Here is a 22,898-nt window from a genome sequence, read left to right as displayed (position 1 = left end):
TGGGGGTCAAAAAATCGAAGAAAAATCCGGTTTTCGGTGCGTTTTCGCGGGAATATTCCAGTTTCAAACCGTTTATCACCGGTTTCTGCCTCCTGCCGAAGCTCCAAACCGGTTTGAACCGGTTTACAAAACCAAAAATTTTGACCCGATTTTTGGAAAAAACCTAAGGCTATAGCCTTTCCGTTTTTTCGATTTTTGGGGGTCAAAAAATCGAAGAAAAATCCGGTTTTCGGTGCGTTTTCGCGGGAATATTCCAGTTTCAAACCGGTTGTGACCGGTTTCTGCCTCCTGCCGAAGCTCCAAACCGGTTTGAACCGGTTTGAACCGGTTTTCAAAACCAAAAATTTTGACCCGATTTTAGAAAAAAACCTAAGGCTATAGCCTTTCCGTTTTTTCGATTTTTGGGGGTCAAAAAATCGAAGAAAAATCCGGTTTCGGTGGGTTTTCGCGGAAATATTCCAGTTTCAAACCGGTTATCACCGGTTTCTGCCTCCTACCGAAGCTCCAAACCGGTTTGAACCGGTTTTCAAAACCAAAAATTTTGACCCAATTTTCGAAAAAACCCTAAGGCTATAGCCTTTCCGTTTTTTCGATTTTTGGGGGTCAAAAAATCGAAGAAAAATCCGGTTTTCGGTGCGTTTTCGCGGGAATATTCCAGTTTCAAACCGGTTATCACCGGTTTCTGCCTCCTACCGAAGCTCCAAACCGGTTTGAACCGGTTTGAACCGGTTTTCAAAACCACAAATTTTGACCCGATTTTTGAAAAAACCCTAAGGCTATAGCCTTTCCGTTTTTTCGATTTTTGGGGGTAAAAAAATCGAAGAAAAATCCGGTTTTCGGTGGGTTTTCGCGGGAATATTCCAGTTTCAAACCGGTTATCATCGGTTTCTGCCTCCTGCCGAAGCTCCAAACCGGTTTGAACCGGTTTTCAAAACCACAAATTTTGACCCGATTTTTGAAAAAACCCTAAGGCTATAGCCTTTCCGTTTTTTCGATTTTTGGGGGTCAAAAAATCGAAGAAAAATCCGGTTTTCGGTGGGTTTTCGCGGGAATATTCCAGTTTCAAACCGGTTATCATCGGTTTCTGCCTCCTGCCGAAGCTCCAAACCGGTTTGAACCGGTTTTCAAAACCAAAAATTTTGACCCAATTTTTGGAAAAACCCTAAGGCTATAGCCTTTCCGTTTTGTCGATTTTTGGGGGTCAAAAAATCGAAGAAAAATCCGGTTTTCGGTGGGTTTTCGCGGGAATATTCCAGTTTCAAACCGGTTACGACCGGTTTCTGCCTCCTGCCGAAGCTCCAAACCGGTTTAAACCGGTTTTCAAAACCAAAAATTTTGACCCGATTTTCGAAAAAACCCTAAGGCTATAGCCTTTCCGTTTTTTCGATTTTTTCGGTGGGTTTTCGCGGGAATATTCCAGTTTCAAACCGGTTATCACCGGTTTCTGCCTCCTGCCGAAGCTCCAAACCGGTTTAAACCGGTTTTCAAAACCAAAAATTTTGACCCGATTTTCGAAAAAACCCTAAGGCTATAGCCTTTCCGTTTTTTCGATTTTTGGTGGTCAAAAAATCAAAGAAAAATCCGGTTTTCGGTGGGTTTTCGCGGGAATATTCCAGTTTCAAACCGGTTATCACCGGTTTCTGCCTCCTACCGAACCTCAAAACCGGTTTGAACCGGTTTTCAAAACCAAAAATTTTGACCCGATTTTTGAAAAAACCCTAAGGCCTTTCCGTTTTTTTGATTTTTGGGGGTCAAAAAATCGAAGAAAAATCCGGTTTTCGGTGGGTTTTCGCGGGAATATTCCAGTTTAAAACGAATCATGACCAGTTTGTGCCTCCTACCGAACCTCCAAACCGGTTTTCAAAACCAAAAAGTTTGACCCGATTTTTGAAAAAACCCTAAGGCTATAGCCTTTCCGTTTTTTCGATTTTTGGGGGTCAAAAAATCGAAGAAAAATCCGGTTTTCGGTGGGTTTTCGCGGGAATATTCCAGTTTCAAACCGGTTATCACCGGTTTCTGCCTCCTACCGAAGCTCCAAACCGGTTTAAACCGGTTTTCAAAATCGAAAATTTTGACCCAAATTTCAAAAAAACCCTAAGGCTGTGGCCTTTCCGTTTTTTCGATTTTTGGGGGTCAAAAAATCGAAGAAAAATCCGGTTTTCGGTGGGTTTTCGCGGAAATATTCCAGTTTCAAACCGGTTATCACCGGTTTCTGCCTCCTACCGAAGCTCCAAACCGGTTTGAACCGGTTTTCAAAACCAAAAATTTTGACCCGATTTTTGAAAAAACCCTAAGGCCTTTCCGTTTTTTCGATTTTTGGGGGTCAAAAAATCGGAGAAAAATCCGGTTTTCGGTGGGTTTTCGCGGAAATATTCCAGTTTCAAACCGGTTATCACCGGTTTCTGCCTCCTACCGAAGCTCCAAACCGGTTTGAACCGGTTTGAACCGGTTTTCAAAACCACAAATTTTGACCCGATTTTTGAAAAAACCCTAAGGCTATAGCCTTTCCGTTTTTTCGATTTTTGGGGGTAAAAAAATCGAAGAAAAATCCGGTTTTCGGTGGGTTTTCGCGGGAATATTCCAGTTTCAAACCGGTTATCATCGGTTTCTGCCTCCTGCCGAAGCTCCAAACCGGTTTGAACCGGTTTTCAAAACCACAAATTTTGACCCGATTTTTGAAAAAACCCTAAGGCTATAGCCTTTCCGTTTTTTCGATTTTTGGGGGTCAAAAAATCGAAGAAAAATCCGGTTTTCGGTGGGTTTTCGCGGGAATATTCCAGTTTCAAACCGGTTATCATCGGTTTCTGCCTCCTGCCGAAGCTCCAAACCGGTTTGAACCGGTTTTCAAAACCAAAAATTTTGACCCAATTTTTGGAAAAACCCTAAGGCTATAGCCTTTCCGTTTTGTCGATTTTTGGGGGTCAAAAAATCGAAGAAAAATCCGGTTTTCGGTGGGTTTTCGCGGGAATATTCCAGTTTCAAACCGGTTACGACCGGTTTCTGCCTCCTGCCGAAGCTCCAAACCGGTTTAAACCGGTTTTCAAAACCAAAAATTTTGACCCGATTTTCGAAAAAACCCTAAGGCTATAGCCTTTCCGTTTTTTCGATTTTTTCGGTGGGTTTTCGCGGGAATATTCCAGTTTCAAACCGGTTATCACCGGTTTCTGCCTCCTGCCGAAGCTCCAAACCGGTTTAAACCGGTTTTCAAAACCAAAAATTTTGACCCGATTTTCGAAAAAACCCTAAGGCTATAGCCTTTCCGTTTTTTCGATTTTTGGTGGTCAAAAAATCAAAGAAAAATCCGGTTTTCGGTGGGTTTTCGCGGGAATATTCCAGTTTCAAACCGGTTATCACCGGTTTCTGCCTCCTACCGAACCTCAAAACCGGTTTGAACCGGTTTTCAAAACCAAAAATTTTGACCCGATTTTTGAAAAAACCCTAAGGCCTTTCCGTTTTTTTGATTTTTGGGGGTCAAAAAATCGAAGAAAAATCCGGTTTTCGGTGGGTTTTCGCGGGAATATTCCAGTTTAAAACGAATCATGACCAGTTTGTGCCTCCTACCGAACCTCCAAACCGGTTTTCAAAACCAAAAAGTTTGACCCGATTTTTGAAAAAACCCTAAGGCTATAGCCTTTCCGTTTTTTCGATTTTTGGGGGTCAAAAAATCGAAGAAAAATCCGGTTTTCGGTGGGTTTTCGCGGGAATATTCCAGTTTCAAACCGGTTATCACCGGTTTCTGCCTCCTACCGAAGCTCCAAACCGGTTTAAACCGGTTTTCAAAATCGAAAATTTTGACCCAAATTTCAAAAAAACCCTAAGGCTGTGGCCTTTCCGTTTTTTCGATTTTTGGGGGTCAAAAAATCGAAGAAAAATCCGGTTTTCGGTGGGTTTTCGCGGAAATATTCCAGTTTCAAACCGGTTATCACCGGTTTCTGCCTCCTACCGAAGCTCCAAACCGGTTTGAACCGGTTTTCAAAACCAAAAATTTTGACCCGATTTTTGAAAAAACCCTAAGGCCTTTCCGTTTTTTCGATTTTTGGGGGTCAAAAAATCGGAGAAAAATCCGGTTTTCGGTGGGTTTTCGCGGAAATATTCCAGTTTCAAACCGGTTATCACCGGTTTCTGCCTCCTACCGAAGCTCCAAACCGGTTTGAACCGGTTTGAACCGGTTTTCAAAACCACAAATTTTGACCCGATTTTTGAAAAAACCCTAAGGCTATAGCCTTTCCGTTTTTTCGATTTTTGGGGGTCAAAAAATCGAAGAAAAATCCGGTTTTCGGTGGGTTTTCGCGGGAATATTCCAGTTTCAAACCGGTTATCATCGGTTTCTGCCTCCTGCCGAAGCTCCAAACCGGTTTGAACCGGTTTTCAAAACCAAAAATTTTGACCCAATTTTTGGAAAAACCCTAAGGCTATAGCCTTTCCGTTTTTTCGATTTTTGGGGGTCAAAAAATCGAAGAAAAATCCGGTTTTCGGTGGGTTTTCGCGGGAATATTCCAGTTTCAAACCGGTTACGACCGGTTTCTGCCTCCTGCCGAAGCTCCAAACCGGTTTAAACCGGTTTTCAAAACCAAAAATTTTGACCCGATTTTCGAAAAAACCCTAAGGCTATAGCCTTTCCGTTTTTTCGATTTTTTCGGTGGGTTTTCGCGGGAATATTCCAGTTTCAAACCGGTTATCACCGGTTTCTGCCTCCTACCGAAGCTCCAAACCGGTTTAAACCGGTTTTCAAAACCAAAAATTTTGACCCGATTTTCGAAAAAACCCTAAGGCTATAGCCTTTCCGTTTTTTCGATTTTTGGTGGTCAAAAAATCAAAGAAAAATCCGGTTTTCGGTGGGTTTTCGCGGGAATATTCCAGTTTCAAACCGGTTATCACCGGTTTCTGCCTCCTACCGAACCTCAAAACCGGTTTGAACCGGTTTTCAAAACCAAAAATTTTGACCCGATTTTTGAAAAAACCCTAAGGCTATAGCCTTTCCGTTTTTTTGATTTTTGGGGGTCAAAAAATCGAAGAAAAATCCGGTTTTCGGTGTGTTTTCGCGGGAATATTCCAGTTTAAAACGAATCATGACCAGTTTCTGCCTCCTACCGAACCTCCAAACGGTTTTCAAAACCAAAAAGTTTGACCCGATTTTTGAAAAAACCCTAAGGCTATAGCCTTTCCGTTTTTTCGATTTTTGGGGGCCAAAAAATCGAAGAAAAATCCGGTTTTCGGTGGGTTTTCGCGGGAATATTCCAGTTTCAAACCGGTTATCACCGGTTTCTGCCTCCTACCGAAGCTCCAAACCGGTTTAAACCGGTTTTCAAAATCGAAAATTTTGACCCAAATTTCAAAAAAACCCTAAGGCTGTAGCCTTTCCGTTTTTTCGATTTTTGGGGGTCAAAAAATCGGAGAAAAATCCGGTTTTCGGTGGGTTTTCGCGGAAATATTCCAGTTTCAAACCGGTTATCACCGGTTTCTGCCTCCTACCGAAGCTCCAAACCGGTTTGAACCGGTTTTCAAAACCAAAAATTTTGACCCGATTTTTGAAAAAAACCTAAGGCCTTTCCGTTTTTTCGATTTTTGGGGGTCAAAAAATCGAAGAAAAATCCGGTTTTCGGTGGGTTTTCGCGGGAATATTCCAGTTTCTAACCGGCTATGACCGGTTTCTGCCTCCTACCGAACCTCCAAACCGGTTTAAACCGGTTTTCAAAACCAAAAAGTTTGACCCGATTTTTGAAAAAACCCTAAGGCTGTAGCCTTTCCGTTTTTTCGATTTTTGGGGGCCAAAAAATCGAAGAAAAATTCGGTTTTCAGTGCGTTTTCGCGGGAATATTCCAGTTTCAAACCGGTTATGACCGGTTTCTGCTTCCTGCCGAAGCTCAAAACCGGTTTAAACCGGTTTTCAAAACCAAAGATTTTGACCCGATTTTTGGAAAAACCCTAAGGCTATAGCCTTTCCGTTTTTTGGGGGTCAAAAAATCGAAGAAAAATCCGGTTTTCGGTGGGTTTTCGCGGGAATATTCCAGTTTCAAACCGGTTACGACCGGTTTCTGCCTCCTGCCGAAGCTCCAAACCGGTTTAAACCGGTTTTCAAAACCAAAAATTTTGACCCGATTTTCGAAAAAACCCTAAGGCTATAGCCTTTCCGTTTTTTCGATTTTTTCGGTGGGTTTTCGCGGGAATATTCCAGTTTCAAACCGGTTATCACCGGTTTCTGCCTCCTACCGAAGCTCCAAACCGGTTTAAACCGGTTTTCAAAACCAAAAATTTTGACCCGATTTTCGAAAAAACCCTAAGGCTATAGCCTTTCCGTTTTTTCGATTTTTGGTGGTCAAAAAATCAAAGAAAAATCCGGTTTTCGGTGGGTTTTCGCGGGAATATTCCAGTTTCAAACCGGTTATCACCGGTTTCTGCCTCCTACCGAACCTCAAAACCGGTTTGAACCGGTTTTCAAAACCAAAAATTTTGACCCGATTTTTGAAAAAACCCTAAGGCTATAGCCTTTCCGTTTTTTTGATTTTTGGGGGTCAAAAAATCGAAGAAAAATCCGGTTTTCGGTGTGTTTTCGCGGGAATATTCCAGTTTAAAACGAATCATGACCAGTTTCTGCCTCCTACCGAACCTCCAAACGGTTTTCAAAACCAAAAAGTTTGACCCGATTTTTGAAAAAACCCTAAGGCTATAGCCTTTCCGTTTTTTCGATTTTTGGGGGCCAAAAAATCGAAGAAAAATCCGGTTTTCGGTGGGTTTTCGCGGGAATATTCCAGTTTCAAACCGGTTATCACCGGTTTCTGCCTCCTACCGAAGCTCCAAACCGGTTTAAACCGGTTTTCAAAATCGAAAATTTTGACCCAAATTTCAAAAAAACCCTAAGGCTGTAGCCTTTCCGTTTTTTCGATTTTTGGGGGTCAAAAAATCGGAGAAAAATCCGGTTTTCGGTGGGTTTTCGCGGAAATATTCCAGTTTCAAACCGGTTATCACCGGTTTCTGCCTCCTACCGAAGCTCCAAACCGGTTTGAACCGGTTTTCAAAACCAAAAATTTTGACCCGATTTTTGAAAAAAACCTAAGGCCTTTCCGTTTTTTCGATTTTTGGGGGTCAAAAAATCGAAGAAAAATCCGGTTTTCGGTGGGTTTTCGCGGGAATATTCCAGTTTCTAACCGGCTATGACCGGTTTCTGCCTCCTACCGAACCTCCAAACCGGTTTAAACCGGTTTTCAAAACCAAAAAGTTTGACCCGATTTTTGAAAAAACCCTAAGGCTGTAGCCTTTCCGTTTTTTCGATTTTTGGGGGCCAAAAAATCGAAGAAAAATTCGGTTTTCAGTGCGTTTTCGCGGGAATATTCCAGTTTCAAACCGGTTATGACCGGTTTCTGCTTCCTGCCGAAGCTCAAAACCGGTTTAAACCGGTTTTCAAAACCAAAGATTTTGACCCGATTTTTGGAAAAACCCTAAGGCTATAGCCTTTCCGTTTTTTGGGGGTCAAAAAATCGAAGAAAAATCCGGTTTTCGGTGGGTTTTCGCGGGAATATTCCAGTTTCAAACCGGTTATGACCGGTTTCTGCCTCCTACCGAACCTCCAAACTGGTTTTCAAAACCAAAAATTTTGACCCGATTTTAGAAAAAACCCTAAGGCTATATTTTAGTTTGTTTTTTGGTTCATTATTAGGTAAGGATTTCAGTTAAAGTTGCCTTTTTCAATAATTTCCCAGGCCTTTATAATACAAAGTTCCATTTGAACAATTTTCCAAATACGCTTAAACATTTAGTGTTTGCTAATTTGATCAAAAACTCTCTCTCTCATATCGCATGTGGGTCAAAAATATAAAATCTGATTATAAATGTTTTTCGAGAAACGCACGCTGGTAGTCAATACGTGGTTTATTGAAAATTTTAGGAATCACTTTCTGGTAACCGGTATGTAGTATTTGACTTTAATCAATCACCTTTCCTTTAAAGATTAGCTTAAAGGTAAGGTTTCATAAAGCAGTCATACTTTGAATAAACAGAAGTGCAATTATTCTTGAAGACCAATATTTTTTGGGATACAATTTTTGATGCATTTTTCCCAAAAACTTTGAAGACAGAGATTTTTAGGGGTGAATTATCAAATAGCAAATTCACTGTTAACTGTACTTTCCATCTTACCGGTTACTTTAAGCAAATTAGTAAGCACTATAATATACACGGCATACATGCAACATAAATCAGAGGGTTTTATATACAGCTAGTGCAATAAGGTTCTTTCTGGAACGGACACATATTTAACTTGTAAAAATCAGTTTGTTTAAGGATCAAATTTCTAAAGTCTAGATTCTACAACAAAATGGGGAAATGTGGTTGCACACAAATTAATAGAGAATACCTTGGAACAAAAAATAGATAGCGCTTCAAAATAACAAATATAAAAGAGTTACTCACACTGATACATCAAAAGCTATTCTTAAACTTCACATCTTATAATAAATGCTATCACTATTTGGACGGGGTTGTAACATTTTCACACAATTTGCTGCAAAGAAACGATTCCTGCCTGTACATTGAAAATTATCTCAGTAACATTGGCGTTTTTTTTGCAAAAGCGTGTTAATTTGAAAAGTCGCAATACAATATAACAAGTTTATGGGTTATTCACAAAAACAATATACACTGAGGGTATTCCCTAGAAGGGAAATAAGTATGGACCAGAGGGTTGAGCTTTTTTTAAAAGAAAACGTGGAAGGAGGCACAAAATTTTAAAGGGTTTCCGGAGGGTATATATTTTTTTCCAAAAGGGGACAGAAAAAGTCTTTGGAAAATACATCATTAGAAGAAGGTGACATTAGTGCAAGTTTCTCTCAAAGAATTTTCGTTAGCATTACGGAATAAAGAGTGACGCAATACCATCATGATGTCATTCATACATATTTAGGGGAATTAAAAAAAATAGGTCCCTGGATAAAAAAAAACCAGTGCCGTTTTTGGTAAAGTTTTTACAAAATCCGTAAACACAAGTTAAGAGGGGTAAAAGGGTTATGGTGTTGGGGTCAGATGGGGGTAATAAAGTGGGTTTCCCGGGGGTTGTTTACTTCTTCAGTGCTGTGTTGATCATGTCAATGGGAAGGGGGAATATGATGGTAGAATTCTTCTCGGCGCTGATCGAGGTGAGAGTTTGAAGATATCTCAACTGCATCGCATTGGGAGATTCGCTCATCACATCAGCAGCTTCTTTCAGTTTGCGGGAGGCGTTCATTTCACCTTCAGCTGCGATGACCTGCACAGAAAGTTCGACATTTTTGATCAATGTTTAGGTTGTTTTGACCGTCTCTACCTTGCTGCGATAAACGAAAACCAAAAAACAAGCAATGTTTTGTGTGCTTTACAATTTAAATCGATGTAGTGTAGTTGATAAAAAACGCGCAAAAGTCAGTTTGAAACTGGATTAAACCGGCAACAAAACGCCCCTAAATCATGACTTTTTGGACACATAAACGCCTTGCTGTGAGACTTTAACAAAAGCAATTCCTAAGTTTTTGTCCATTTTTTGACAAGTTCCCAATTCCGGTTTAAACTGGTATGGATATTTGGCATGTGGCTTAAAATGGATTAACCTAATTTTGCTGTAATATTTGAATATTTCGGTCTTTGATAAACTATTTGGGCCTTAAAAACTAAAACTAAGTAAAGGTATTGGTTTTGTGTATAATTCAGTAGTTTACTGGCAATTTAGAAGCAACGATAACCAACAGCGAGCAATCTGTCTTTGATTTGTAATTGGGCCTAATGTTGTAAACTCAAAACCGACTGGGCCTGACAATTCTGGATACATTTGTAGCAACCAGAAACATTACTTGCTCAACCGAATACACACAGAGACAGGGGAAATACGTAAGGGCGGAAATACACGCTAATGTTGCAGGAATTAAAAAACTGTTTCCTCAAAACAAGGCGGGTGCGCAGTCGCTAGGAAATGTGAGTTGCAGTTGTTGTAATAAAATTGTCGAAACAGCAAAATATTGTTCATGTACTATTCTAGCAATAATACCACAAGCATTTGTTGCTGTACTGTACATGATAAATGTTAATTATTTGACAAATATTTTACATCTAGATCTGTGATTAGAATATGGTTTAAATTTTAAAAACTTGTCACCAATAGCACCAAAAACTTAACCAATCTGTGCGTTAAAATCTAATACTTTTCTTCTCGATAATTTCCACAATAAATCATTTTGCCACTGGGTGTCGCCCCGTACCCCTTTACAAACTGTCGTCACAGTCCTTGAACACCTGTCAACACTGGGAGCCTTCAGAGATTGAATTAAACGGGCACGAGTAAATAAAAAACGGCAAAACCGTCCTCGTGAATAATTGACTACCTCTCCGCTGGGCAGAGTCCAGTGTGAAATGAGCGTTTGTAAACACTATTCAGTTGTTTGCGCAGCCCAGTAAACACACACTATAATGTTGTGAGGCATTGACAAAAGGCTAGAAAGCGTCCTAATAACCTTTTTGTAATGTGGTTTACTGACTTTACGTACATTTGTGGTATACGAATATTTGGCTTAAATCATCTTACAAGTGTGTCCTTTTGGTACTAGATATTTGGCTTGCGGTAATTAATGGGTGTGCGGCTGACGGAAACGCTTGGATTTCAAATGTACTGGAAAACGAGTCCAATTATTATATATTTTTAAGCAAATTAATGCGCCCGGTGCTATTTTTCTGCGACCTGACAATATTGGGGTTAGAATCAAATGCGAATTTTACTTGTAGTTGTTAACTTAATACAGGCACATTTGGCACGCAACAAAGTAAAATCGCCTTTGCGTTAAATAAAGGGGCGACCCGCAAACCGATCATGGCAATTGTATTTCGCCCCGTAGTGAAAAAGGTTGCACAACCCTGTTCTAAACTATACATCATATACGTAACTATTGAACACTAACTATTGGTAGTGGTATATTAGGACATTGGGCACTATAACCATTAGTAGTGCCAATTTGACGTGATAATTAGTACAGTAGGTGAAAGGTCAAAATTATGAGGAAGTCCAATTATTTCACACTCACCTTTGCTCTGGCTTCCCGTGCGGCCTCAGCCTCTGCAGCCATCGCACGTTGGAGCTGAACTGGCAGGCGGACGTCCTTGCTGGAAAAGAAAATATGCAAATTGTAAGTCACAGTTATAAGTTGGGTTTTGACTTGGATTTGAATAAAATAAGCTTGATTTGGGCCTTTGTGGCGCTATTATACCACTTGTGGGCCTAACTCGGCTTTTGTTTTACAACATTCGGGCTTGGGAACGGTTTCTAGGCTTGTACTTGTACGTTGAAATGGCCTTTAAAAAAGACGGTATTACCAAAGTGGAATATATGTTGTGACGAATGGAACTTCTTGATTTTATCACGATAAATTGGCATTTTGTGACGTATCACAGTGTTTATGTCGAGTTTTTCGAACAAAATTTACGATTTTGTCACACAAAAAACACAGAATAAACCGAACACTTTGCATAAAACGGACCATTGTGATTATTTTAATTCTTCCGCCAGCCGTTATTCACAATTAAAGCTGTACAGTATTTGCTTTAAGTAATGAATGCATAATCAATATTCTAATCAATTGATTCGCGCCACGTATTAATATCAAATAAGGTAATAGCAACCAAATATTAAAACTAGCCAAACAGGGTAAAACAATAGTGGAAAAAACATCTAAAACGGCAAAAAAATAATTTCACCGATAAAGACGCTCGTTAATTTCGTGATCTACAATAAAACGTAGGGAATATTGACTGTGTCCTAAGGCTACAACATCATAAAACGTAACGACCAAGCTTTTAAATTTAAATTTACGTTCCAAACAATGCCCTACACCTACAAAAATAGAGGGCTAATGTTAGCTTGACACAAAAGGAAACGAAGTTTTTTTTTGGAAACACTTACTTTTGTACATGTACATAAGCCAAGGTTTCGAATCCCACATTAGGCTACGCTTTAAGCAAGTGCTGTGTTTCATAGATTTTTTTTGGACATTAGGGTCATTTGTGGGTCGTACATGTGACGAATATTGACAGTGCTTTACTTGAGTCAGAGTTGCAAGTCGGGCCGGGCTTTTCGGACCGGGTTCGGGCTTAGGTTTTCTCAACAAAACGGGCTTAAATCGGGCATGACTTTACACTTTGTGTCAGTACTTAAAATAAATGTGTCTAGCTAAATAGCCAGTTGTTGGACCTGACCTAATGCAAAACAGACCTGAAACGCCTTGTTCGAGACCAATTGCCTATTTTGTTTGTTCTTGGTCATTTCTAAGGCTTCAAATAGACCTGTCAATCAAATTTTCGGGCCTAAACGGGCTTCTCAAAAACGATTCGGGTTCGGGCTCCGATTTCAGGCCCGTTTACAACTCTAGCTTGACTACACAAAGCCCGCTTTTGGAACTAGTTTTAACAATCGCGTTTGGTGCTTTAAAGTCCACAGTTAGTGTGCACAAAGGTGAAAAACAATTTGTGTTCTCTTAACTGCGGAAGTTATTCTACTCCTCTCACGCAATGACGTCATCACCAGCAAAACACAGCACGACCTTTACCCTATTTATCACGGACACTGTTCAAGCGGAAGAATGATATGCCAAGTAGTTATAGTTAGAAACTGACGACGGCTTAAAACGTATCTCATGTCATGATTGGTTTGATAAGACAGGTAACTATGAATCAATAAAATCATCATGTGTGACAATTTCCTGATTATACGCAAGCACTAATGACTTGTGCCAACCGTAATTAATCGTCTAGCCTAGTGGTTATTAACTAAACGGGTCCGGATAAATGGAGGTTTTCTGTATGTCTTGGTTGGAAAAGTTTCATAGAAGCAACAATTGATTCTACCAGTGTTGGTTATCGTATGTTGACTTTACCACCAGCAAGGGGATGAACTTAACAAGTCCCGAAAATGCTCGGTCGTACATTTGTTGAGTAAAAAAACTGAGTCATGGTAAAACTTAGCTTAACAAAACTTGAATAATCGTGATCCGAGTTAGTTAAGTACGGATTAACTTTAAAAAAATTGAAAATTGCTTCTTAACTGCGTGCATTAATAAAGGCTCGGAACCACAAGCTATTGTGATTTTCACGGTTTGTCTTTATGTTGCGAAGTTTTCAATACTGGAAAACTAAGGCGATGTAATTAACACAGTTCCAAACTGGTTTTGTTTAATCTAACCTAAGCGTTTCATCAGTCATTAAATTTCGACGGTAAATCAATAGTAATATGATGGGAAGGTGAAACAAAGTTCAATACCTTGGCTTGTGATTTAATGAAGTGAAATTATGGAGAGGAAATTGAATCACCTAAACGTATTACGACTAAATAAACGAAATTGTCGAGTTTGTGTAAACAAGTTTGGCATTTAGTTGATTGATTTTACATCGATATAAATACCAAGGCTTTTAAGCAGAGGTAAAAATTGCTCTAAAAAGATAATTTTGAAATGGTTTGGGGATATACGTACGATATGCGAAAATGGTGTGTTACAGAATTTATAAGTGGTAATAATACCTTTCAACTGGTAAACGAGGAAAGGCTTTAAACTGCTGTATAAAGCTGAATAAGCACTAGATTCCGTTATGTACAAACCAAAGAACCATATTCCGCCGAAATGTTTTCGCCAATGAAACTTGTCAAACTCTAGGGCTAACATACCACTTGCAGTCAACAAAGCAGCATATGTATGGGTGTTACTAGCAGCAAACTATACAGTGTGCACTGCGCATCCTGTTGCACGGCCTGGGAGTTGCGTAATGCCATTTCGGAAACGCCCTTATAGGCACATTTGAAGCGAAGCGCCGGTCAGAAAGCCTTGTCACGAGATTACTGTTGGATTCAGTTTATAGATCTTTTCTAGGCAATCGTTAAAATGTGAGTGAATTTGGACTTGAAAAATAGCGACGTTGCGGACAGTTGATAAAGTTTATCCTATTAATTTTGGGTTTAAAGATAAATTCAGTTGCCAAAACTGGTTTTAAGGCGAACACTTACATTTCCACTCTCTCCACTTTAATTCCCCATGGGTCTGTAGCTTCGTCCAAAGTGTTCTGAAAAAGAAGGGCATCATGAATTATTTAATGCCGGATTTTGGTCGCTGACTCCCCGCAAAAACGGGTAAAAAGGATTTGTTTATTTGACCAGCATCTGTAAATAATTTACTTATCAGCTGTTGACACAGAATTAGTGAAACATCGGCCATTAACTGTTTGTATGAACGCTACAATACAGTGACTCACTAAAAACACCATGTTGTCATAATGTAAGCCAACAGCATTTCATTATGCACACATATTGAAAATTATATTTGATCATTGAAATATCACAAACAGTCTATAAAAACACTATTCGTTTACAAATTTAAGCAGGACAAAACTATTGCCTTATATTACCAGTCTTAAAGTTTATAGCGTTGGGTGAAAATGCGGCGCAAAAAAGTTGTTTTTATTACAGAAGTACAATATCACTGCTATTTGTTCTGCAATACATAGGGTAAGATCGACTTACTGACAACAACATAGATAGATGTCTGCTTATGTAAGCTAGTTAAAAACGAGTCTATTAAAATACATGCAAACCGTATGATGGACATATGGACGGAAAATGGGACATTTGATCAGCAGCTTAAACGTAGCAGTTTGTATCTCAAAATGACACAGCACATTAAGCCATCACGCAAACTGTAATATGATATCCGCTGAATTCGAAAACACAACCGGCTCAACGTAATGAATACAACAAGCGGGGTGTCCTTATCCGAGCACAAACGAATTGTTAAAAGCGCCCGTACCGTACGAACATCTGCGGACGTTAGTACAATAGGAAAATGTACACAAGAGGCAATGGAATGACGCCGTATGCTGAGAGGTGACCCTTACACTGAACAAAAACAAGATTCCAAGATTGTGGCTTTGGTTTTATGGGCGCAATTTAACAGTCGTTTAGAATATCACCAATGTAGTAGGACGGTTGTGCAAACGTAATAAAAACCTGTGTATCTTTCAAAGTTATACCATTGCCTTTAAGAATAAATACTGCAACAAACTATATGCACAGGGTGTTTTATAGAAGATACACCAACAAAAGTGTGTTGTTTGGTGCCTACGCAGAAACGTCTAAGTTCTTTACCCTTTTTGCTGGTTTCAATGATTAATTTACCCTGAATTTTAACACACTAATTTTTTACTTAGACACAGATAATGCTAAACTTACTCATTGGGGGTAGATTGAACCTTAGTTGAGAATCTTTATATGACAGCACTGATCCGCAACCGAGGGGTAATTTGACATGCTTACAGGGTAAAAATAAATAAGCAAATTTCATACGTTAAAAGACATTCGAAAGTAAATAAATGGGAGAAAGGAGGTTGGGGAACTTTGCATTACAAAAAGTGTGGAAACTTTGGCATGTTAGGTGTTCAGTGAACAACAGATTATTAGCCGAACAAAAAGTTACTGGATTTTTGCAAAAGATTTTCGACGTCGATTTTGTACGCATACACCCACTGGAAGTCTCTCACAGCACTAAGGAGAATTTTTTACAACATCTTGTCATTTGCAATGGGCCCTAGACGAACAGAAAACATAAATTATTAATTTCAAAAATCTTGTCGAAACAAGGCTTTGGGGTTCGCAAGTGCATTAGCAAGGAGAATTTGACAGACATAAATGTCCGTAAGGCCTGCTGGGACGGCTATAGCTAGTAGCGTCAAGACAGTAAGGTGAAATTCAATACGCCCTAAAACAAGCAAAAGAACAATAACGACCGTTACGTTGTGAACGGGATAGGCGTCAAACAAAACGTTGCATCACTAGTTGCTATGGTCACGGAAAAACTGTGGTGAAATAAGACCAATGGAGGTTGCATATTTTTGAACAAACAAATTATTGGAACAAAATAGATCACTGATCATGGCATAAACATTTGTCAAAACGTCTGAACAATAAAGGATGTCGCTTTTTACGTCTTTTTGAGCCGTCATATACCTCATTAGATATACAAACTTTTGAAATTGGAATATATAATTGCATGATGACCCAAACAGTACGAATGCCATTCTATCCAGGCCGTATTGCATGAATTCACACAAATTTTCAAAACTTAAGTCGTTTTAAAGTATTTAACCGCACACGATTGTGCACAAAAGTGGTAGAAAAATCAGAGCAACGAAAACAACAAAAAGGGTTTATAACTTAGTGATAACAGTTTATTTTTAGCTAAGCTTTTCTACATAAAACAGTCCATTACGCAATAGCATCCTAGAACCAGTCACGGGCCAAGCAATCACTCACACACACACAAAGCCGGTTACGCTTGTCTGCTTAGAAAAGGGTTTGATCAGTTACCCAGTGACCCCACCTTAAGGACACAAACCTATTGTGTGGGTAACGTCGTTTTCAACCGCATTTCACCGCGAATGGAAGAAATTGCCAGATCCTGGACCACAGCGGTTCGTAAACGCGTTTAGCCAGCAAGCAACAAAACCATAACATAACGCTTTTAAACTATTTTTTATAATCAATGATGTCTTTGAAATTTTATCGCAGCGTTTTATTATACCCTAAAGTTTACAAAATTGATAATAAACCCATAAACTAAAAATGGTACATATAGCTCTAAAGAGCCTTACACGTTTGGTTGGTTGTTGTTTTTTGGGTTACTGCCATTTTTACTACAATTTTCACAAAACCTCAAAACCATACGTTTGCAAATTTTCCAAATTACATGAAGATTAAATTGTTTTTGAATCGACGGAAAAAAATAAAACGCTTTCGTGTCAATGAAAGACGTAAAACTGAAAACTAAATTTTTTTAACACGCTTTGTCAGTCCGATAGCTTCATATGTCCTTTAACTTACAATTTAACGTATAATTACCTGCATGCCAGCACTAATGTATTCCCTGTCAGTCAAAACTTCGGAGAGACTCTTGGTTCCAAGCATGTTACGGAGGGTTGTCTGAGCCAGAAGGCGAGTAGCTCCGTCGGCATTCTCCACATTAGCAATACTCATGGTGGCATCTTGTACACGGTAGTAGACCACTGCGTCCACAGAGATGGTCACACTGTCTTTGGTAAGAATCTAAAAGACACAGCAAGTCCATTGGTACATGTTTAGCAATCAAGCATGTTAATAGTAGTAATGTTGCAAAGTTTTGGTAGGCTGAAACAGTTTTCCCGAATTTGTGGTTTTGTTGATGTTTCGAAATTAATTTTTTAGTGTATGAAATTAAAGTCTAAAACTTTAATATTACCATTTTAAACATCTTAATCAACTTGTTAGCAAATACGCCATGTTGTCTGCAAAATGTTAATTGATTTGTTCTTTTTACGTATTGTAAATGTGTGTTTTTTTGGTGTCATAAAGTAATATAAAAACAGAACATGATTGGTCAAACAAACTAGACAAAACAAATTATGCCTAGACAAATTAGTTTTTGCATTTGTTAAGAAATCCTGGAATGTACCCTTTCGTGACTGATACTTTAAACACCATGGCAGTGACAACATAAAACGTGCTCATGGCTGCTGCAGTTTCATATCAACAGCCGCACGTACAACTGTCTGCACATGACTAGCTTGTCTTGAGGTTATCAAGAACGCAAAACTACATGTTACATATGTCGCTTGTGTTTAACCTCTGTTTTGGATTTGTGTTTTACATGGACGGATTCCTACCAACAAGTTTAACTATTACTATTCAGAAGTCTCTTTACCACGGAAAAGACGTTCAAAATCATTAACGTCTACATGACAAATTAATCAATATTTTAGATGTTAGATTGTATCATGAAATGCATGACCTAAATAGGCGTTGGCGCAACAATTTTAATAAAACGTTATGCGATATAAATCACAGTACGCCAGGCCCATTAAAGGCGTCATACAGAATCAGCCGGTCACCAAGCATTCACCACCATATGGCAAGGCGTAGGCTAGAAAAATCTAGCCTGCGGTGGGATTCGAACCCACGACAGGAGTCTTTCCGGGACTCGCGCTCTACCAACTGAGCTACGCAGGCTCAGTGGAGAATCCGCCGAAAGTCGAATCACAAACACCGTTGCCTGCCTCGTATGCTGCACAGTGCACATGTCAGCTTCGTAGTAGGGGATCGCCAGCTTGACCAGTATCAGTTAAGATGAACATAAATTCATAACTGGGATCAGCCCTGAAGCGTCGATGCAGACCAGCGATCACGGCACACTCATATATAAATCACAGTACGCCAGGCCCATTAAAGGCGTCATACCGAATCAGCCGGTCACCAAGCATTCACCACCATATGGCAAGGCGTAGGCATGGTGACTGTAAAACTACAGGGAAGGCTTGTACCAGTGATGAAGGCAATTACTGGACGAACAAACTAATAAGAGTCGGGCAAGCTTGTGACAGTTGACATAATGTCGATAGACCATGTTCAATCAATACAAACAAAGCTTACTTCCTGTGGGGGAACATCAAACGAAACAGTTCGGAGATCAACTTTCCTGTATTCGTCTGTGCATGGAATGATGAAGAAAATGCCTAAAAAGTTTAATAACTTAGAAAATGATGAAATATTTTGGCGTGCGTTATGTGGTTTCATATTTAGTTGAGGCCTAAATGCATTATGTTTGTAAAAATATACAATAGCATCATTAGTCATGCAAAAAATATTTATTTCTGTATAATTTTACAGATTTGTAAGTTGGACCGGACTTTTATCTTTAAATTAATGGGCATTATTTTGCTTTATTCATTACCAAGACTGTAAGAACAACCTTGCTAAAACAACCCTGCAACCTTGCACAACCAAAACCAAGTAGGTCTTCATAATGAATTCAGATTATTAAACTTAAAAACTATATATTCCAAAATCTGTCTAGCCACTTATTATTGGAATTTTGCTCCAGTACATTTTCATGTAAGCTTTGAAAAACGTTCTCCTTCAAACAACTCTCCAGGAGATGTCTTTGAAGAGTTTTAGTGGAGAGAGATGTAAGTCACATTTTACAAACCTGGTCCCTTTGCTCCACCTTTGGCCAGTCGTCCAAGCCGGAAGATCACAGCTCTCTCATATTCCTGTACAACCTGTAAACAAATGACAAAACAACTTTATTACAAAAATACAGGAATTTTCAAAACAAGTATTACCACCATATATTATGGAAAAATGTTTCCAGGAGCGTAAAAGTTGAAACAAATACATGTTAAGTAATACTTGGTATCTTAAAAAACAAAGGTGCCATTGGTATTAACACCATGTGATGTAAGACCGTTACTGTAACAAAAAAAAACAATGCCCCTTAACAGTTTTGTGGTGACAAAATGTGTTGTAAAAAACTTGCCACTGGACATTCAAACTATGAGTTTGGTTTACCATTTATTGTCTGCACTTTAGAACGCTATCAGGGACAATTACTTGTAATAACTAAAATTTGTAAAACTTTTGACATATATATATATAATTTTGTGGTATTTTACCTTGATGCATGCCCAGATTGTAATTGGGAAAAACATAATAATGAAGAACATTGAGATTCCAAGCAGAAAAATTCCACAACATCCATAGTCGGTGTCGTCACCAGCTAAAAATGAAACACAGACATCTTAAAACCTGATCATAAAATTAAATTATCTAAAACACTTGGTGCAAAAATTTGGCAAACCAAACCCAAGCAAATGTAAAAAGAGACAACCCAAAAAAACATAAGCTACTACAGTCAAATATACAGAAGTTTTGTTTGAAACAAATGTTTAAAACAGCACATAAAAATCATTGAAACCTTTTAAATTTATATCGCTACTTTAGGTAATGGTTAGGTAATCTCAGTTTTTCTTCGAAACATATTTCTACTTTACGCTTGCAAAAAACTTTTGAAAGATGTTGCACAAAAGTTTTTTTTTTCAAAGCAATAAGTGTTGATCATGCACTGTACGCGTGACAAAATAAAACCATGAAAAACAAATAAAAATAAATTTTATTATGCTCTACATGCTTTTCAAAAGAGTGATATAAAATTAAAAACACAGCAGAATGAAAACAGATGATTTGAAGCCTTTAGAAACTTACACAAATCTATCGCTGCATTATATGTGTTAGTTGCACGCTGGCCGTTTCTTGACGGATAAACCTTGTTACCCCCTTCATGTTGGCTTTCCATTGTGAAACTACTCAAATGTCAGTTTGGTTTTACAGTAATTCTTTATCGAAAAACGCTAGGCTGAACAAAAAATGATGAACTTGGTGAAATGTATAACAATGTCATGACATGCTGACCTCCTTGCAAAACTTACTAAATTTTAATATTTGAACCTCTATATAGATTGATTACTGCTAAAATTTTTCAGCTTTTCAAGTTAGTGTTAAGGGTGAAAAATAATAATTTCATGCATAACTGACTTTCTGAATGAATTTCAAATCGATTAGTACAAACTGAAAAAGGTTTTGTTTTAGTAAAGCGTAAATGTTTACAACAAGCTACACTACTGGGCAATTTAGAATACCAATTCCCAAAACTTTAACTTTTAAACTATCTAAATCAGTGGTTCTCAAACTTTTTTATTGTCGGGGCCAAATGGCATTTTTTTAAGTGTGTATGGAGCCGCAAAAAAACACAACCTTGAGAAAATTACTAAAGAAGATGACTTTGAAAGCTAAAATAGCAATGTTTGGTGGTTTTCTGAGGTCTGGTGCGAGCCGCAAAATAAGTAGTTGGGAGCCGCATGCGGCCCCGAAAACCGAGTTTGAGAACCACTGATCTAAATACTAAAAGAAAATTTAAACTTTTTAATTCAATGTACCATTTCAGAATACTTCTAAATAGTAAAATAGTATGCATTTCTGAATTGCCCAACTTTAACTACAACTAAAAGCCATTCTAAAGCCAGTGAACACCAAAAAACATGTTTAACACACATTTTAATGAAGGCATATTAACAGTTGGTAACACTTACAGGGGTTTATAAGGCCCATGTCAGTATTTTCCTTTGGCCTAGTATTTGGCTGGTCAGGATACATGACAGAAGTCAGTTTTTTGTTGTTGTCTACAGTAAACCTTACGTTGGCTGCGAGTGTAACTAGTAATTGATTATGCTTGTTTCTCAGTAAAGTCTTGAATAAATTCAGTATGAACCAAATTTTTCAATCCCTTGCTGCTATAAGTTTTGCTTTTGACAGTAAAAAATCATCAACATAATGCTAAAATATAACTGCAGGTGCAAAAAACTCACAGATAATGCAAAATCTTGTTTTTTAAATATTTCCTAAAAACTATTTGGGGTGGACGTTTACAAATTAGTTGCATACTTTGGCTTGTTTCATAAACAATATTGTCTGTAGTGCTATATAGGTACCAATTACAACGGTGTAAAATGAGTGTTATCATGCACAGTTGCAAGCCAACAAAAGAATAATCTGAATATTTCCTAACAAACAAATCAGTTTTAAACTGCTAATGACTGCACTGATTTAGCAATGATAAATCTGTAAAGTAATCTGTAAATTTGTGTGTTGATTGTTTGATTAAAACATAAGAGAAAACCTTTGAATCTTTTTCCTAACTTACATGTGTTTATTTGTTCATTATAAACATTGCGAGTTGGCCTAGGTTGTTCATCGTTTCCCTTCACACGTTCCATTTCCATATAAAAGTGTAAACCAGATATAAGGAAGTTAGCGCAAAAATTAACAGTCTACACTAGACCCTTCAAAAAATAAGCAGCAAATTGCAGTGCGCGTCATGCAGTTAGTGAAAATATGAAAAGCAGGAAACACATAATTGGCAAGAACCGGAATTAAACAGTGCCATTTTAGTGCATTCAAATTATTTTGATGTGTAAGAACTGCGTAACTCTATGACAGTGAAACATAAGTGTTAAATGCAATACACCACAAAACATTATTAAAACCTACTTAAACGTTTTTTGTTTTTTAATTATTAAAAACAAACTTGAATGGAAAACTATAGACAATACTGGGTGTCTTTTCTAAGCATGTTGCTATTGAATACATATTGATTTAATTCAAAATAATAATTAAGTAGCTGACATTTGCATTACTGTGCTTAAAGCATGTAATTTTACTGACACAAAATCTATACCAAGATGCATGCACAACAAAGGTGTTTGGTTTACAAAATTCCGTCTGGATATGCCAGCTCTGTGCAAATTTATAAAAGATCTCCATCAAAATAGAAAAACATGTATTGACATACAATATCAATCATGCAAATTTGCCCAAACTCGAAAGTCAATGTTTACAACTAATATTAATGTTAATTTAGTAAATACAATAAAAACTACAGCAATATTTTAAGCATTCTTATTAGCAAAATACTAATTATCTACATCTATTTTACACTGCATACTGCAAATAGTAAACGGAACGACTAATAATACCGAATAAAAGCCAACTATAGCTGCTTAAAAATGCAAAAAATACTACCTCGCAACAAGCGCTTTTTGGAAAAACACCGGAAATACGCATGACAAAAATTATCAGTTTCTACCACCGCTACGCTAAACCAGCCACAATTAAACGCGAATTACTGACAAGAGAACTCAATCACATTGCGGACGTGCAGAGGCGCTGCAACACGACTGTTATTCAGCAGAAATAGCAGCTGAAGCAATTCGCTCCGTTTTTGAAGCGAACGAAAAACGCCTCGAGCCGTTCGTTTTACTCCTAGTTTTGTTAAAGAAACACTCGGAGCAACAAGACAAGAGCGTTGATAGCAACGGCGCAAACAACTGGGTGCTCTCGTGTCTTTTCATCCCTGCTACAAACAAAAAACACTAATATCTTACCCTCCCAGGTGACAGACTATTATACGGCTATTGTTAGGGTAACAAAGGTTTAAGAGCGATATCAGATTGTCGCCGATCTTTTAACAATCAAACATAGAAACGTC

The 22,898-nt window shown here is 38.3% G+C and overlaps 1 protein-coding gene and 1 non-coding gene across 3 annotated transcripts; both read right to left on the bottom strand.

Moving 5' to 3' along the window:
• Window positions 1-7,848: 7,848 nt before the first annotated feature.
• LOC145204222 (stomatin-like) lies at window positions 7,849-22,600 on the bottom strand. Of its 2 annotated transcripts, XM_080076700.1 has the most exons (9): window positions 21,555-22,600; window positions 20,060-20,210; window positions 19,471-19,574; window positions 19,005-19,077; window positions 18,449-18,531; window positions 16,886-17,089; window positions 14,003-14,058; window positions 11,037-11,115; window positions 7,849-9,238 (listed from the first exon to the last, which is right to left on the bottom strand). In XM_080076700.1, exons 2-9 carry the CDS (start codon window positions 20,148-20,150, stop codon window positions 9,050-9,052), a joined length of 879 nt encoding a protein of 292 aa, XP_079932826.1. In that variant the 5' UTR covers window positions 20,151-20,210; window positions 21,555-22,600; the 3' UTR covers window positions 7,849-9,049. The 2 variants fall into 2 exon arrangements, with proteins under 2 accessions (XP_079932826.1, XP_079932827.1); XM_080076701.1 differs by lacking the exon at window positions 20,060-20,210.
• Trnas-gga (transfer RNA serine (anticodon GGA)) lies at window positions 17,955-18,028 on the bottom strand. The gene has a single exon. It is a non-coding gene; the product is annotated as a tRNA-Ser (tRNA).
• Window positions 22,601-22,898: the final 298 nt, after the last annotated feature.

This window comes from Phallusia mammillata, chromosome 8 (assembly GCF_965637545.1).
Source record: "Phallusia mammillata chromosome 8, kaPhaMamm4.hap1.1, whole genome shotgun sequence".
Classification (NCBI taxonomy): domain Eukaryota; kingdom Metazoa; phylum Chordata; class Ascidiacea; order Phlebobranchia; family Ascidiidae; genus Phallusia; species Phallusia mammillata.
This window is presented reverse-complemented; position numbering and strand designations above follow the sequence as displayed.

What these genes read in the sequence shown, in the direction of transcription:
- LOC145204222 (XM_080076700.1), bottom strand. Translation starts at nt 20,150, where the DNA reads ATGGAAAGCCAACATGAAGGGGGTAACAAGGTTTATCCGTCAAGAAAC. An exon ending in AGGTGGAGCAAAGGGACCAG is followed by an intron (nt 18,532 to 19,004) that starts GTTTGTAAAATG and finishes TAAACTTTTTAG; the next exon opens with GCATTTTCTTCATCATTCCA. An exon ending in TTGATGTTCCCCCACAGGAA is followed by an intron (nt 17,090 to 18,448) that starts GTAAGCTTTGTT and finishes TGTGTCTTTTAG; the next exon opens with ATTCTTACCAAAGACAGTGT.